We start from the raw sequence: 17,315 nt of genomic DNA, 5'->3' as shown, positions 1-17,315 counted from the left end.
ATATTCTGAGTGATCTACCAACATACCTAAACCATGCTTGTGCCATTCTTCTTCCAAAGAACTGGAATAAACATTGGAATCAGTACATTCATTCCAGTCACTGCAACTGAATTTCATGTTCCAGTTGAATATAAAGTTAATATTTGTAATGAACATTGCATACACATATAACTATAGACTCCTCTGTATAATCCCCATTTCCAAAATCCTCCTAACAAGAGGTAAAGATTATCTCCCATAAAAAATGTTTAATGTTAAGAAATACAATCTGCAAAGATTGAAATGGAACACATAGCATAGCTTTCAAAATAATCAATCAATAAATTTGAATGTATTCAAAATAAAAATGTAGAAAATTAGTGTATTTTTTTTTACAAAAAGAATATCTTTATTTCTGAGAAACTTGAATGGACGAGAACTTAGTGGTGGCCCAATTCAGATGTTAGAATAGATGAAAGAATATATCTTTGTAGCATATTAGATTTTAAGCTTCCATTCAAACCAGAAATACAGGAAAGTCAAAACTTATGACACAGATGCCTAAATTAAGAAAAATCCTTTCCTCTTACTTCTACCTGCAGAAGGTTCTGCTGAGGTGATTTCACAGATGTAAATATTAGAGGCTTCTGTAGACATACGAATGGCAGAAACTAAGTTTTGATCACCAACTGATTCTCTTTTGATCAGAATTTTGCTAAAGACCTTCCTTAACACTCTTTAAGCTATATTGTGCCCTTGTTTTATCTTTGTATAAAGAATACAAAGAATACAATAATGAAATTCTTCCCAAGATCAGATACAGATGTAGCCTTCACACCTTGAACTAGCTGCAAGATGCTGTATAAGTCAGAAATTATGTTTTAATATTTCTTTAGTTACACTACTTCAATCTGATTTACCTCCTTTCAATATTTTGATTTTATAACTTTATTTTCAACCATTTCTCTTGGATATGGATATGGATACGCGTCGGCGACGGGCACTGCTCTTTTCTCCCTTTGATGGAACCTCCGTGAGAACCTGGGGGGTGGACCATCTTAGTTCCACCCAGGATTACGCTATTTAAATCATGCACTTTTTAAGACCTCTCCGTTTTCCAGCTGGAGGTTTCTGTCCAATGACTGTCGTTTGAGACCTCGACAAACCAGGATACCACCATTCTCTTTAATCTCTGATGACTTTCTCACATAATCAGCTTCTTGCACTGCGAGATGCCCCCCTCTCGTGGGTATGGCCCTCCTCTTTATCGAGGGCCTACCTCGATGATGGATTTTGGAATCCCGAGAGGTGGCATGCTTCTAAGAGAGGGTTAAGGAGGTTTTTAAATTCATGTTTTTGTAAACTTTTAGCCAATTCAAATAAGGGGTTAGGGGGTGGGGTGGGGGGCATGCCCACAGGGGATTAGGCTAGTCCCTTCTAAGGTTCACAATCTGGAGGTTTGTAAATTGGAGGTCTTAGAGGAGGTTAAGGCTCAACCATGTATGGGTACTTCCATCTGCACGGTTCAAGGGAGGGGTAGGTATGGCGGAAGCAGGGGCTCGTATCAGGTTCGGGGAGTGCGTCCTCGCTGTTTAAAAGCGATACCGCACTCCGGGTCCCTAGGCTTCACTCGGGTCCCGAGTGGTTATATCCCCCGGAACCTGGACCTTCGGCTGATGTTATGTAATGCCAGGTCCGTCATGAATAAGGCCCCCCTCATATTCGATCTTATTCAAGAGGGGGGAGCGGACCTAATGGGCATTACGGAGACCTGGCTGGGCACGGGGGGGGGGGTTTCCCCTCATTGAGATGTGCCCGCCGGGTTTTTGTGCATTTCATCAGCCGAGGGCCCAGGGTAGGGGTGGGGGAGTAGCGGTTGTTATTAACGAGAGTCTGGCTCCGAGGGAGGTCGCTGTCCCGCAGATAAACGGTTGTGAAACCCTCTTCGTGAGGTGGGGCCAGGGGGTGCAGGTGGGCTTGCTGATCACGTACCTGGCTCCTTGCTACGTGACGGCAGCCCTGCCCGAGCTGCTGGAGATGATAGCCGGGACGGCGGTTGAGACCCCCAGGCTTATGGTCATGGGGGATTTCAACTTGCCGTCGGCGGGCAACTCGTCAATGGCAGCTCGGGAGTTCATGGCTTCCATGACGGCCTTGGACCTGACCCAGGTAGTTGCGGTCCCCACCCACGTCGGGGGTAACACACTGGACTTGATTTTCGCCTCGGACAGTGGCTAAATGATCTGGAGTTAGGGGAATTAATATCTCAACCCTTGTCATGGTCTGATCATTTACTCCTTCAGCTAGACTTTCGGACCGCTGCACCTCACCGCAGGGAGACGGAACCGGTTCAATGGTTCCGTCCCAGGCGCCTGATGGACCCTGAGAGGTTTTACAAAAGAATATCTTTATTTCTGAGAAACTTGAATGGACGAGAACTTAGTGGTGGCCCAATTCAGATGTTAGAATAGATGAAAGAATATATCTTTGTAGCATATTAGATTTTAAGCTTGCATTCAAACCAGAAATACAGGAAAGTCAAAACTTATGACACAGATGCCTAAATTAAGAAAAATCCTTTCCTCTTACTTCTACCTGCAGAAGGTTCTGCTGAGGTGATTTCACAGATGTAAATATTAGAGGCTTCTGTAGACATACGAATGGAGAAACTAAGTTTTGATCACAAACTGATTCTCTTTTGATCAGAATTTTGCTAAAGACCTTCCTTAACACTCTTTAAGCTATATTGTGCCCTTGTTTTATCTTTGTATAAAGAATACAATAATGAAATTCTTCCCAAGATCAGACACAGATGTAGCCTTCACACCTTGAACTAGCTGCAAGATGCTGTATAAGTCAGAAATTATGTTTTAATATTTCTTTAGTTACACTACTTCAATCTGATTTACCTCCTTTCAATATTTTGATTTTATAACTTTATTTTCAACCATTTCTCTTGGATATGGATATGGATATGGATATGGATATGGATATGGATATGGATATGGATATGGATATGGATATGGATATGGATACAGCGTCGACGGGCACTGCTCTTTTCTCCCTTTGATGGAACCTCCGTGAGAACCTGGGGGGTGGACCATCTTAGTTCCACCCAGGATTACGCTATTTAAATCATGCACTTTTTAAGACCTCTCCGTTTTCCAGCTGGAGGTTTCTGTCCAATGACTGTCGTTTGAGACCTCGACAAACCAGGATACCACCATTCTCTTTAATCTCTGATGACTTTCTCACATAATCAGCTTCTTGCACTGCGAGATGCCCCCCTCGAGGGCCTACCTCGATAACGGATTTTGGAATCCCGAGAGGTGGCATGCTTCTAAGAGAGGGTTAAGGAGGTTTTTAAATTCATGTTTTTGTAAACTTTTAGCCAATTCAAATAAGGGGTTAGGGGGTGGGGTGGGTGGTGGGGCATGCCCACAGGGGATTAGGCTAGTCCCTTCTAAGGTTCACGATCTGGAGGTTTGTAAATTGGAGGTCTTAGAGGAGGTTAAGGCTCGACCATGTATGGGTACTTCCATCTGCACGGTTCAAGGGAGGGGCAGGTATGGCGGAAGCAGGGGCTCGTATCAGGTTCGGGGAGTGCGTCCTCGCTGTTTAAAAGCGATACCGCACTCCGGGCCCCTAGGCTTCACTCGGGTCCCGAGTGGTTATATCCCCCGGAACCTGGACCTTCGGCTGATGTTATGTAATGCGGCTTCTGACCCGGCGACGAACTCGACCAGCTCCTTGGTATAACGAGGAGCTGAGAGAGATGAAGCGCCGAAAAAGAAGCCTAGAGAGCGCCTGGAGGTCCAGCCGCTCCGAACCAGACCGAACACTAGTGAGGTCATATATTCAGACCTACCTAGTGGCAATCAGGGTGGCGAAACTTAACTATTTCTCCGCACTCATCGCATCGGCAGATAATCGCCCAGCCACCCTGTTTAGGGTGACCCGCTCCCTGCTCAGGCAGGAGGCTCGGGAGGATCCCTTACAGGGACGTGCTGAGGACTTTGTGCAGTATCTGTCTGATAAAATCGCTCAGATTCGGGACGGCTTGGACACTGATTGGATAGATTCAGGTGGGATGGCGGAGACGAGTCTTGAGAATGTTATCTGGGCTGAGTTCGATCCTGTGACTCCTGAGGACATGGACAGGTTGTTGGGTAGGTTGAATTCCACTACATGTTTATTGGACCCGTGCCCCTCCTGGATGGTGCTGGCCACCCGGGAGGTTACACGAGGCTGGCTCCAGGAAGTTACCAACGCTTCTTTGTTGGAGGGTGTTTTCCCTGCCGCTTTGAAAGAGGCGGTGGTGAGGCCCCTCCTTAAGAAGCCCTCCCTGGACCCGGCTATTTTAGCGAACTATCATCCAGTTTCCAACCTTCCCCTTTTAGCCAAGGTTGTTGAGAGTGGGGTGGCATATCAGCATCCTCCGCCCCTGGGGGAATCTGTCTATCTGGACCCGTTCCAGTCCGGTTTCAGGCCCGGTTACAGCACCGAGACGGCTTTGGTCGCGTTGGTGGATGACCTCTGGAGAGCCCGGGACAGGGGTTGTTCCTCTGTCCTGGTTCTTTTAGATCTCTCAGCGGCTTTTGATACCATCGACCATGGTATCCTGCTGCGACGGTTGGAGGGATTGGGGGTGGGAGGCACCGTTTATCGGTGGTTCTCCTCCTATCTCTCTGACCGCTCGCAGACGGTGTTAGCAGGGGGGCAGAGATCGGCCCCGAGGCGCCTCACTTGTGGGGTGCCCCAGGGGTCTGTTCTCTCGCCCCTCCTGTCCAACATCTACATGAAGCCGCTGGGTGAGGTTATCCGTGGTTTCGGGGTGGATTATCATCTGTACGCTGATGATACGCAGCTGTACATTTCCACCCCGAGCCACCCCAATGAAGCCGTTGAGGTGATGGGCCGGTGTCTTGAGGCCGTGCGGGTCTGGATGGGGAGGAACAGGCTCCAACTCAACCCTTCCAAGACAGAGTGGCTGTGGGTACGGCGTCCCGGTACAGTCAGCTTACACCATCGCTGACTGTGGGGGAGGAAGTACTGACCCCAGGAGGGAGTGCGCAACTTAGGCGTCCTCCTGGACGATCGGCTGTCCTTAGAGAATCATTTGACAGCCGTCGCCAGGGGAGCATTTTATCAGGTCCACCTGATCCGCCAGTTGCGCCCCTTCCTTGACCGGGACGCCTTATACACAGTCACTCATGCCCTCGTCACTTCCCGCCTGGACTATTGCAATGCTCTCTACATGGGGCTCCCCTTGAAGAGCACCCGGAGGCTCCAGTTAGTCCAGAATGCGGCCGCGCGGGTGGTAGGGGGAGCACCGCTGCTGTTCCCATATAACACCTATCCTGCGCGGCCTACACTGGCTACCGGTAGTCTTTCGGGTGCAATTCAAGGTCTTGGTTACCACCTTTAAAGCGCTCCATGGCTTAGGACCGGGATACCTTCGAGACCGCCTTCTGCCGCCGATTGCCTCCCAACGACCTGTGCGCTCCCCCAGAGTGGGCCTCCTCAAAGTGCCGTCGACCAAACAATGTAGGTTGGCGGCCCCCAGGGGGAGGGCCTTCTCTGTGGCGGCACCAGCCCTGTGGAACGAGCTTCCTCCAGGATTACGACAACTACCCGACCTCCGGACCTTCAGACGTGAACTGAAGACTCTATTATTTCAGCGTGCGGGACTAGCCTAAGATAAAATGTTTTAGCATATTTTAATGGGGTTTTTATTGGTTTCTATTGTTTTAGTGATCAGGCCATGATAATATTTAGTTTTAACTGGGTCTTAATGTTTATTTATTATATTGTTTTAATATGCCTGTGAACCGCCCTGAGTCCTACGGGAGATGGTGCGGTATATAAGTTTGATTAATAAATAAATAAATAAATAAATAAATATCATCAATAATCACATTGTATCAATTCCACTGTTGAGTACAGTATATCACTATCATTCCTATACAAATCTTTCAAATACTCCTTCCATTATTTCTCGCAGAAATTTAATTCTAAATCATTTTATTCCATTTAATTCCATTCTCACAAATGCAAATTTTTCTAGCCCTCTTCTCTGGTTTCCCCCCACAAAATTATTTCTATCCCATTTTCTCTATATCTTTTCATTTAATCATTCCTCAACTGGCCCATTTTATTACTTCTGCAGCAATAGTTAAGCAAACCCATTGTTCGGCATGGCATGTTTTTATCAAAACTGAAATAATGTCCACCCTTCAGCAAAATAATTTTAATACAGAGTCATATGAATATCTGAAGTGCAGTCACCTGACTAGCGGACAACTATTAAATCTGAATCATAATTCCCTTTTTCCAGGTAGGTTGTAACTCTGAAGCATCACTTACCGTATTTTTCAGACTATAAGACACAACAGTGTATAAGACACACCAAGATTTCAAAGAGGTAAGCAAGAAAAAAACATTTTTGCCCTCCTCGGCCCCCAGGAGCACTTTGCAGGCCTACCAAAGCCTCTGTGTGCCCCGTTTTTGCGAAAAACAGGCTTGTTTTTTGCAAAAACAGGGGCATTTTTGCCCTCCCCAGCCCACAGGAGCACTCTGCAGGCCTCCCAAAGCCTCTGCGTGCTCTGTTTTTGCAAAAAAATGAGCTCATTTTTTGCAAAAAAAGGCTGTGTGGCTTTGGGAGGCCAGAAATGGCTGTGTTCAGTGCATAAGACACACCAACATTTCCACCCTCTTTTGAGGGGGGGGGGAAAGTGCGTTTCATACTCCAAAAAGTATGGTAAATTAAATTTTTTTGGCTGTTTTTCCATCAATCATTTTTTTCTTCCACCACAATTTATTTCATTCCATCATTCCTCAACCATCCTTTTCATATTTTTATTTAACATAACACCAAAGGAAATTGTATATTCCATAACATAATTATTTCACTGTGTTCCAAATATATTTTCCTCTTCATTCTGTATATTGATTTCACCTTAATGATGTTGGGAGATTAATTTTTAGTACTTTTTCATATGGTACTAAAATGCACATTCTTGCAGTGATTTCATTCTCAGATTATATTCTATCACTATTTTTCCTTCTATGCCCATTTCCTAATCCACACAACACTAAATAGTCTGTTTTGCATTCAGAAAATATCTCAATATCTTTTTATTCGTCAGTAATTCTTTTATTTTTTTTCACCCTTAAACAGTCAGATAATTCATGATTTCAAATTCATTCCTTAGGTTACATTTGTGATACTGATCAAAATGCTAAAACTGGACCAATATTGTCCTTAGCAGAAATGCTATCTGGCATGGATACAAGAACGATTTCTAACAGCCTCTACTTTTTATCTTCCCCAAACACTTAAAATCTTAACTGACCAAAGCCAAGAGGGGAGTTCCATACTCAAGAATCTACCATTTAATGAGGATTGGAAAACTGCAACCTGGAATATAAGAAATATCTGATAAAAAGCATGAGTTAATGAATAAATTAAATTAATAAAAGAAAGAAGTTGTACATGTGAAAATATATAACAAATCTAAATTAAAGTGATCTGGATTTAATAAGATCTTCAAAATTAAGAATATCAACAAGTTGAAATTTTTAGAATAGAAAAACAAACCAGCTCAATCAAATGGATATAAAATAAGCTCATCAGAGATTAAGATTAATAAATTACTGTTCTTCGTTTTAAATTTATTTCTTACTGATTTTCCCATAATCCTCACTACAGAATTTATAACTGTAATATACACATTAAATACAAAATCCACAATTAGAATTTTTTTGTGCCACATAATACCTCTGTAATCTGATTTAATTATCATGGGCCTAAATTTTATGTTTGATATCTAACATTATTATACTGGTTGAAAATAACTAGCGCTACACTATGCTAATAATAAAGGTTGTTCAGTGCAAAAATAGTGAGCAAACTCACTGACAGCTTCAGGTGAAAACAGTAGATTTAAAAAAAACATTTGAAACTAGAAAGATCATTAATAATTTGTATTATAAGCAATGTAAAGGCAGAAAGAACTACTCAGTATTATATATTAAAGTTTGTAAAACAATTAAGTTATTAGATTTTTATTGCACTTATTTACAGTCAAATGATAGTGGCAAATATATTCCAGCCTATTTTCCCCACAATTACTATACCCTGTGAGGTGGTTTGGGTAGACACACACACACACACACAAACTGTTTTCATGTCAAAGGAAGGCATAGAACTTGCAATCTCTTGGTTTCTAGGCCAGCAATTTAACCACTACACCAAACTGGATCTTAATTAGTTACTTAATTCCAGGATAAATGTACAGTATTAAACATACTTTTAAAAAAGTATATCTTTTAAAATATTTACTCAATAATTACTAAAACAGTAACTGATCTCACTGATAAATCAATTAAAGGCTGTACTTCTCTCTATTGGAATGAAATAAAATTCTGCTGAAACTGAATGGCAATTTTTGTATGAAATGATAAAAGATAAATATATATATAAATTAGTATGCCAGTATTAACACTAACATGACAACTAGCATTATTGTAAAGATCTGTATCAAATATTAGTGCTCACAGATTATTACATACAATTAATAACTTCCCCAAATTGGGTATCCTCTAAGGCAGTATTTCTCAATCTTAGCAACTTTGAGATGTGTGGATTTCAACTCCCAGAATTCCCCTGACAGAATAGTAATCCTAAAGTTATCAAGGCTGAGAAATGCTGTTCGATATCATCTCTCAAAATCTCCTAGCCAGTGTGGCCAATGCTGAAATCTGTGTAACTGAAGCCCATCCTCATTCAGTTTGGGAAGATTTTACCAGATCATTTCCTGTTCTTATATCATACATGGGTACTGAGAACAAATGACATATTTCTGGAAAAAAAATGCATAAAAAATGTAGATGAGTAATAGACAAGCTTAATTTTACATTGCTTTTCACAATTATTTTGCAACAGCTAGCTTTGCCTTTGTGCCTGCTCATTCTTCCTTTCAGTTCTTGTTCTACTTTGCTCTACAGCTTCTTCTTTAGTTTGGTTTCCTACTGATAGCTCTCGATCTATGACAATTGAGTTCAAAATTTCTGTTGCTAAGCAAGACAGTTAAGTGAATTTTGCCCCATCTTACAACATTTTTTGCCACAGTTGTTAAGTTAGTAACATGGTGTTAAGTAAATCTGGCTTCCGCACTGATTTTGCTTGTCAGAAAGTTGCATGATCCCAGGACACCTTCATAAATAGTTGCCAAGCATCTGAATTTTGATCACATGACCATGGGGATGCTACAATGGTCGTAAGTGTGAAAAACAGTTATAAATCACTTTTTCCAGTGCCATTGTAACTTAGATGGTTGCTAAATGAACGGTTGTTAAGTCAAGAATTACTTGTATTCATTCATACTTGAATACAAATAATTATGTGAAGAAGACTAAGGGCAATATTTGGGATGATGATGCCAAGAAACTGAAAATTTCCTTCTCTGCTAACATTTTTCTAACTTCCTCAAGGAAATGGGATGTTTTCAAAAGTACACTCTCTAGCATACAGGTGTCAAACTCGCCACGTCACTTTTCGTGACATTTTTCCCATCCGCGGAGCTGGGGTGGGCGTGGCCTGCGCATGATACATCCAGCCCACAGGCCGCCAGTTTCACATCTCTGCTCTAGCAGGTAAGAAATAATAGACAGATGGGAAATCACAGATGCCATAAGCAATGCCTTCATTCAATTTCCTGCCAATTTTCTACCTTTTCTGTTTAAACCAGCAAAGCAACTGAGACAAATCAATTAAACAGCCAGTCTTAATAAATATGCAAATATATTAACAGATATATCAACACTAAAGATGTATTGACTAAAACTTCAGAAATTTCTTGTCATTTCTTGATAATCTAGAGTTAAAAGAAAATCCTATTTGAAGATACAATTGGAGGAAGAAGTTTCCATTATTCATAAATGCTTACAAATTTAGAAAATTGATCCCCAGTAGTAATTTCCATTATTATGGTTCTATTACACTAATAATATAAAAGTTACATCATTTGTGTAACATTATTATGCAAATGAAATTAATCAGCGTAAAAAGTGATCCATTCTATACAAAGTCCATTGTGTCATGGTCTACTAAATCAAGGATTTATTGTATTTTCAACAAACAGGGCCTATTCAGAATTCTATAGCACATATAGTCATGTTTATGAATTATCTTGTCATATGCGTAGCTGCAAACTATATCCTTTAACTCAGCAGTCCCCAACCTTTCTGCCTCTGCGGACTACTGATTGTGGCAGTGGAAAGAGAGAGGAGATGGGATTTTGGGCACATGTGCACTTCTTGCACAAATGTAACTTTGTGTGCGTGCTCACCCACCACTTGTGTGGCCTGGTTCTCAACTGGCTGCAGCCTGGCACCAGGCCTTGGACCGTGGTGTTGGGGACTGCTGCTTTAACTGGTTTTATCAAAAATTTAGCACCATCTATATTCTTTACTTATAACCTCAATTCTATTTAAGGAAATTTATTGCCCTTCTTGGTCCCTCCTAAGAATTCACAGTGACAATTAAGTGATTTCCAATAATACATCTGAAAGTTCTTAATTGTTATAGGTGATCAATATGCTGTCACATCTCATGATATATGGCACTTAAAGCAGTGGTGGGATTCAAATAATTTAACAACCGGTTCTCTGCCCTAATGATTTCTTCCAACAACCAGTTCACCAAACTGCTGAGAAAGTTAACAACCGGTTCTCCCGAACTGGTGCGAACTGGCTGAATCCCACCACTGACTTAAAGCCTCCAGAAGAACAAGACTAAGAAGGGGGAAGGAATCTAGACAACATTCACACCCTCCCTACCACAATTATGACATAGTTATGTATGTCTGAACAGCTAAGGATCAAGTCACAATTGATCTTGGAAGTGTTTCAAATAAAAAACATCTTTTTACTGTCAAATTCTTAAAAACAATATATAACGTATATTGTGATTCAGTTAATTTTTTACTGCAAGATGCATAGTTAATAGCTGCAAATTTTATGAATGACTGAAATGACCAACAAGTAACTTATGCAAACAATAACGTCTCCAATTGTATGATATTATAATACAGTGGTACCTTGGTACTCAACAGCTTTGAAACATATTGAATTTGGTACTCAATGCATTTTTGACACAAAAATTTTGTCCCATACTCATTGTTTGTTTGGTACTCAACACACAAGCTAGAACTTGTTGGTGTCAGCCGTCTTGTGACTCACTACATTACTCCTTATGGGGAAAAAATGGTATTCATCACGCCTTCTCCTGTAACCTATTAACAATGAGTACCAAGGTACTACTGTACTTTATATTCCATACAAATAACTGGACAACCAATACAAAGATGGATTATATTAAACTACTTATATCTAACTTTTAAGAGCCCTGCTCAAAGTAATCCATATCACTGGCAAAGGTCAGTAAAATTATGTGAGGCATCTAGGACAATGAATCTAATGCACTTTATTGAGTAATAAATCTAACAGCTGGGTTCATACAGTACATTGTACTAAGTCAAGAATTCCTTAATCATTGTTTGTTGAATAAGTTACAAATGATTGTGTTCACAGACTTGCCTAGCTTTTAATCACATTTGAAATCTATAGTTTAATATGTTAGGTTAAAAAACAAATGTTTGTTTTCAGATCATATGTTAACATGATCGAGTTAAAACTGGATTTATCTAAAGTATAAAACAATCGCTTAAATTTGACTTTTGCCCAAGACCCGTTAATCTACATGTATAAATTGTTCCTAATTTATTATACATTTCATATTTATAACTGTACTTATGAAAACATTGCAAGTATTATATTAGTAAAGCTATCTCTTAAAACAATCTTCATTTTCAGCAGTAAATCTTCTCAATTCAATAGGTTTTACTCCTAGGTAAGTGTATACAGAATTGCAGCTTCAATGTGTATTGGTGTTTTTTGTATTTTTGTAACACATGCACTAAAGCATTTTCAACATATTTGTGAACTTACTATCTGTTTAACAAGTATAACAAACAGGATGGTTCAGATTTCTTTTTTATTTAGTGTCCAGGCCCATGGTCATAACTGAAAGTTCTCTTAGCATTCAACTATTGCTTCCTCCTTATATATTTGAGTGAAAGACAATTTGTTCCCATTCTTAATCAGGATTATAACATTTACACTACTGAAATGTTACTGAAACAGAACTCACTGTCAGAAACAAAGGACATGACATAGATACAGCTTTATATAGCAAGACCAAAAATGTCTCCCATATTGATTATTTAGCACAACCAGATGTGTAGATAATTTAGCAAATACTGTACTGGACAAACAATCTATCTGGAGTATGTATAAAGGGGATGTAAAGACAGTCTTATTAGTAATTTCAAATAGTTTTACCAGCATTAAGCTTTATATAAAGCTTGAAATCTCAAAACATGTAAATTTTCGAAGCTTAGTTATACAAAAATATTAAGATTATATCAAACTGAATCCCAGTGCGTACCTTGATTCTCCGCTAGTGTTCCTTGTGCTTTCTTCATCACTGTGACCATTCATTGTAAATATTCACCAAGATAAAAATATAAATAAAAGTTATCCCAGCCTGTAACCAGGATATAAAATGTCTTTTTAGAAGGCTCTCTTCTTTGTGCTTCAGATATTTCACTGTATTCAGCAGTTCATGATTCTTGCATAAGTTACCTTTAAAAAATGAAGAACTATTTTAAATGTTTATATAATCAACTTTGTAGATATTGTAGTAGTATTATCTATTTATTTAACAAACTGAATGTGCACTCCTTCCTATTCTGTAACAGTTCTATAATATTAATTATGTAAAAAGACCAAACTGGTTCAATGGTTTCAACAATTTTCTGAAATAGGATTTTAATCCATCAATTAATTAATTCAGAACACCCAATCCCACTCTGACAATAGAGTCATATTCATACAACACAATCGTATTTTGCTCAACTCAATTTTCTGGTTTCCCACAATATTATGAACATAGGTTGAGTTATACAAAATACAGTGTCTTACAATTATAAGCTGTATATAAAAAAAATCATTTTTACAAAAACCCACAAAAGTATCATCAATACTGTTCAGAGATAGACTAGCTTTTGGTAATTTAATTCTATAGCACTTCTATAGTACCTGAAAATTAGATTTGATTCAAGTAACTATGACACAGGAAAAAGAACGTATTCTTTTTTCCTATACCAGTTTCTACAAAAGTTATATATATATTTGGGTAGACCAGGTTGCTTTGATAGGAAAAAAAACGTGTGTGTGTATCAAAATTAAAATTCAGTTACTTGGCAACTGGTTCGTATTTATGAGAGGTGCAGTGTCCTGGAGTTATGTGATCACTTTTTGAGACCTTCTGACAAGCAATCAATGGGCAATTCAGATTCACTTAAGAGCAGTGTTACCAACTAAACAACTGCAGTGATTCGCTTAAAATTGTGGGAACAAAGGTCATAAAATGAGGCCAAATTCACTTAACAACCATTTCATTTGGCAAAATAAATTTTGGGCTCAATTGTGGTTGTAAATCAAGGACTACCTATAGTCCTAAATACATTTACCAGGACATATATGCCGGTATGTCAAAACATGACAAAACTACATAGAATTGTATTGTGAACTCTCATATATATGTGGTGTGGTGTGGTGTGGTGTGGTGTGTGTGTATAGTATATGTATTCAATTATTTTATAAATTGACACTTGAATATAGAACAAGGGGGCAAAATCACATCTTTTTAACCCACTCATACATGAGATGAAAAGACAGTTTTAGGATAACAAAAAGTGTGCATATGTATTATTACAGTACAACACAATACAGTGTTAGCCTGTTTTTAAGACTACAATAAGGCCCACTTAAATTAAAAATCCCAAGCTCCTGCACAACTACAGGGAGAGAGACCGGGCACATCGTTGGAACCGACGGGAAACTAACACCAGAGCCCAAAGCCCATTATTGGCACGCCTCAGTCCAGCTGAGTTTCGTGCGGGGTTCTCTCTCCCGCGCTCTCCTCTTTTTAGGAAACCCAGGCAAAGGCGGGGCCACAGTTTAGAGCAGTAGGAAGGCAGCGCATAGACACCCGCACCGCCAGCCTGTCAGCCAATGAGGAGCGGGCCTCGTGGATTTAGTGGGTGCCAAAACAAATGGGCTTTCTCCCCTCCCTCCGGTTCCCCCGTAGCGTCGTGGGTGTCTCACGACTCCGCACACGGCGCCTTCTCCCCCCCTCCACTCTTTTAACTATCACCGTCACCAAGGTTTCTTTTTCCCCCTCCTCTCAAAGCTGCCTGCGGCCCGCCCGCCCTTCCCTCGCCGCTTGCGAAACCCTCTTTTGACTCTCTCACAACCGCCTCTCTCTATTCGCAGCCGCAGCCTGGTAAACAAAGGGAGATGGCGGGGGAAGATGAAAAAAGCCGGACTCGAGGCCAGGGCAGCAGCGTGGTCGCTTCGTCCGAGCCGCTGTGGGAGGGGAGGGACAAAGCGAGAGCCGCGGTGCCGCATCTGGCGGGGGTGGCTAATAAAAGTGACAATTTTTCTGCCCAGCGCTGGCCCCCTGCAGGCGCCTCCCCGAATGCTCACCTGAAGGCCGGCCTTCTCCCGAAAGCACGACTGGGCCCTGTCTCTCCCTCTCCCTCCCTCTCTCCCTCGCCCATTCCAGGCCCAAGGCCGCAAATCGGCTCCCAGCTCACTCAGACCGGTGCCTGATTGCCGCCTTCCCTGATACTTTTTCCTTCCCTTTCCCAACCTCCAAGGCAACCTCCCAGGCAAGTAAGTCGGCCTGCGATCTTCCCTCCCTACCGGTCAGCCCGACGCTGCCCAGTCTCCTGCTTCTTCCTTCAGTGGGCCGCTCTTACCTGAGCGTCGCTAGGCCTGCCTGGGCCTCTCGGGAAGAACAGCGTGGCGAAGAAGCGGCGGAAAGCCCTGCAGCCGGGCCCTTTAAAAAAGGGGCTGAGGCGGCGGAGAAAGAGGCGCTCCCGGGCCGGCCTGGATCTCCTCACTCTCTCCTTGCCTCTTCCCGGCCCTTTCGCTTGGTTTGCCCCCCAAAAAAGGGGGAGGGAGCGCGACTCCTGCCGAAAGAGAGGCGGGGGAGGAGAGGAAGGAATGGGTTAAAAAAAAAATGCCTGAGGTAAGCAGGCGTGCGTCGCCGTTGCTTTAAGTCCTCCCGGCCGCCGCCGCCATCACGCTGCCGCCGTAGCAGTTCAACGCAGCCTCCTCCCCCTCCCTCATCCGATGGAAACCCCGGGCGTGATGTCAGCCGTGGGACAGAGCGGGAAGGGGAGGGAGGAGCCAGCGCGGGAAGGAAGCTGGCGGAGAGGCTCGCGAGCGCCGGGCTTGGAAGCTGAGGGCGCGCAGGGAAAAGGTGCGGGGGGGGGGGTGGCGGCGTGGGCGGCGGAGAGCGGAATGAGCGCGCGCTTCGAGAGCTTTGCCTTTCGGTCTCCACACATACACACACACACAAAAAAGGGTCAGGATCTCACGTGAGAGGGATTCCGGATGGGATGGTTAGTTCCCCCATTCGGGCAGCTTCTAACCGGGTTCGAGTTTCGATCCGGTCTGAATCCCGAAAAATTTCTCTCCGTTCTTCCGCGTACGCAGTCTGAGTATTATTATTCCATTGAATCTGAAGGGATTTGCTGATCCATGGAGTATTTGGTAAACGTACGAGCCGTGTTCGCGGGGACAACAGCCTCCTTTGCCTTCCTATTACGATTAAGATTAATTAAAACACGTTTTTCCCCGGTGTACGTTTGTGTACATCACATACGTGCATATTGGATTTTTTGGAGGGAGGGAGCGGCAGAGATCGAATTATGCGTTGATGTCTGAGGGACACTTTAACATAATTTGTAATTTGTCTTATCCTGACCAATGAATAAAGACTCCGGTTTTCACTCTTCTAGCTGGAAAACTATATATAGTAATTGTCACTGCTTCAAAATTCATCCATTCAAAAACCTGGTTGTCAAAAAGTTTAGGAATACGTTATGTTAGGTAAGGTAAAATTATAGAGTGGTGGATATTTCGTGGAAACTTTGCTTTATACTTAGGAAGTATTGGGAAAGGTTGCTCTTGGTTGAGAATTCTAATTCCAGGACTGGGGAAAAAATTACACCCACATTAATGCACCCAGCAGGAATTTATGATTCAGAAAGTAAATTTGAAGCCATTTCCTCATATCCTTATTTAGTCTTTTAATGTACTTAATCTTCAAAAAAGGATAAGATCACTTAAATATATTAACAGTTTCTTCTGTTTAATCAAAATGGAAAATAGAAGAAAAATGAAATAGTCTCATGTCTATCCCAATCTCTTCCATTTCTTCCTATCATTTTTGCTGTACAGTAATTCTACATTCACTCACCATATCCAATCTCAAAAAAACATACATTTATTAATAGCATACAGTACAGTTTCACCTATTTCCAATTATATTGGAGCTATGCAATTTTTGAAGAGTTCTGAACCCTTTAAGAATTCTGCCATAAATAATGCTTGACTTTCCTATATTTCTTTTTTTCCTCAAAAGGATTTAGATTTCAAAGAACACTTAAAAAGGAACCTGCATATTCTGTTTTTATTTGTATATTAATCCTTAAAGAGTTTGATCACTGTTGTAAATTAGAATAGGTTTGCTAGATCCACAAGAGTTAGGAAAATAATTATATTGTCCCAGATGCAAATTATGCTTTCTCTAATTAAAAAATAAAGCAGCAAAAGTGACAACTGTGCTTGATAGAAGACTACATAAAAAAGAAGTCTCCATTTGTTGTTGAAGGAAAAATAAGTATTGCGTACCAAAAGGCTGCATAAAAGCACTTTTGTAGCCAAAATGACGTGTATTATTCCATTTCAAGAATTGATTCTCTTGAGTTAAAGCAGCTATGAAACTGCCAGCAGAAGTGGAGGTATGTCTGAAGGATTATTTATTGCTGGCATTTATACAATATGCTATGCTAAGCTAGTTTATAGCATTAATTGTTTCATTTTACTGTTTGAACAAATTTGTGATTAATTTAATTATGATTAATCATAATGGAATGATGAAAATGAAGCAAACAGTCAAAGGAATAGTGGTTGTAATAATGGGTAGCTTCATTAGACTATCATTAGGTAACATTAAGATTAGTTGGTAACAGAAATCTCTTAAAGCAATAATACTTTTTATGCCTCATCCAGGGACTACTTTAGCAGCACCAGCTCAGAATTCCATGACTTCCAAAATAGGCATTGTGGAAGAGCCATGTTACTCAATAATGGTCAAATAATTAGGAAGTGTAGTGTCACTTTTCATGATGAAT

The 17,315-nt window shown here is 41.2% G+C and overlaps 1 protein-coding gene across 2 annotated transcripts in view; it reads right to left on the bottom strand.

The window, feature by feature from the left end:
- The window catches only part of CHD1 (chromodomain helicase DNA binding protein 1), a 67,707-nt gene extending 52,451 nt beyond the window's left edge, over positions 1 to 15,256 (bottom strand). For both annotated transcript variants that reach the window (XM_058169549.1, XM_058169550.1), the window contains exons 1-2: positions 14,871 to 15,256; positions 12,491 to 12,687 (exon numbers count right to left, since the gene is read on the bottom strand). In XM_058169549.1, coding sequence (XP_058025532.1) covers positions 12,491 to 12,543 — 53 coding nt within the window. In that variant the 5' untranslated portion in view covers positions 12,544 to 12,687; positions 14,871 to 15,256. The remainder of the gene's footprint in view (positions 1 to 12,490; positions 12,688 to 14,870) is intronic.
- Between the last annotated feature and the right edge of the window lie 2,059 nt (positions 15,257 to 17,315).

Source organism: Ahaetulla prasina, chromosome 2 (assembly GCF_028640845.1).
Source record: "Ahaetulla prasina isolate Xishuangbanna chromosome 2, ASM2864084v1, whole genome shotgun sequence".
Classification (NCBI taxonomy): domain Eukaryota; kingdom Metazoa; phylum Chordata; class Lepidosauria; order Squamata; family Colubridae; genus Ahaetulla; species Ahaetulla prasina.
This window is presented reverse-complemented; position numbering and strand designations above follow the sequence as displayed.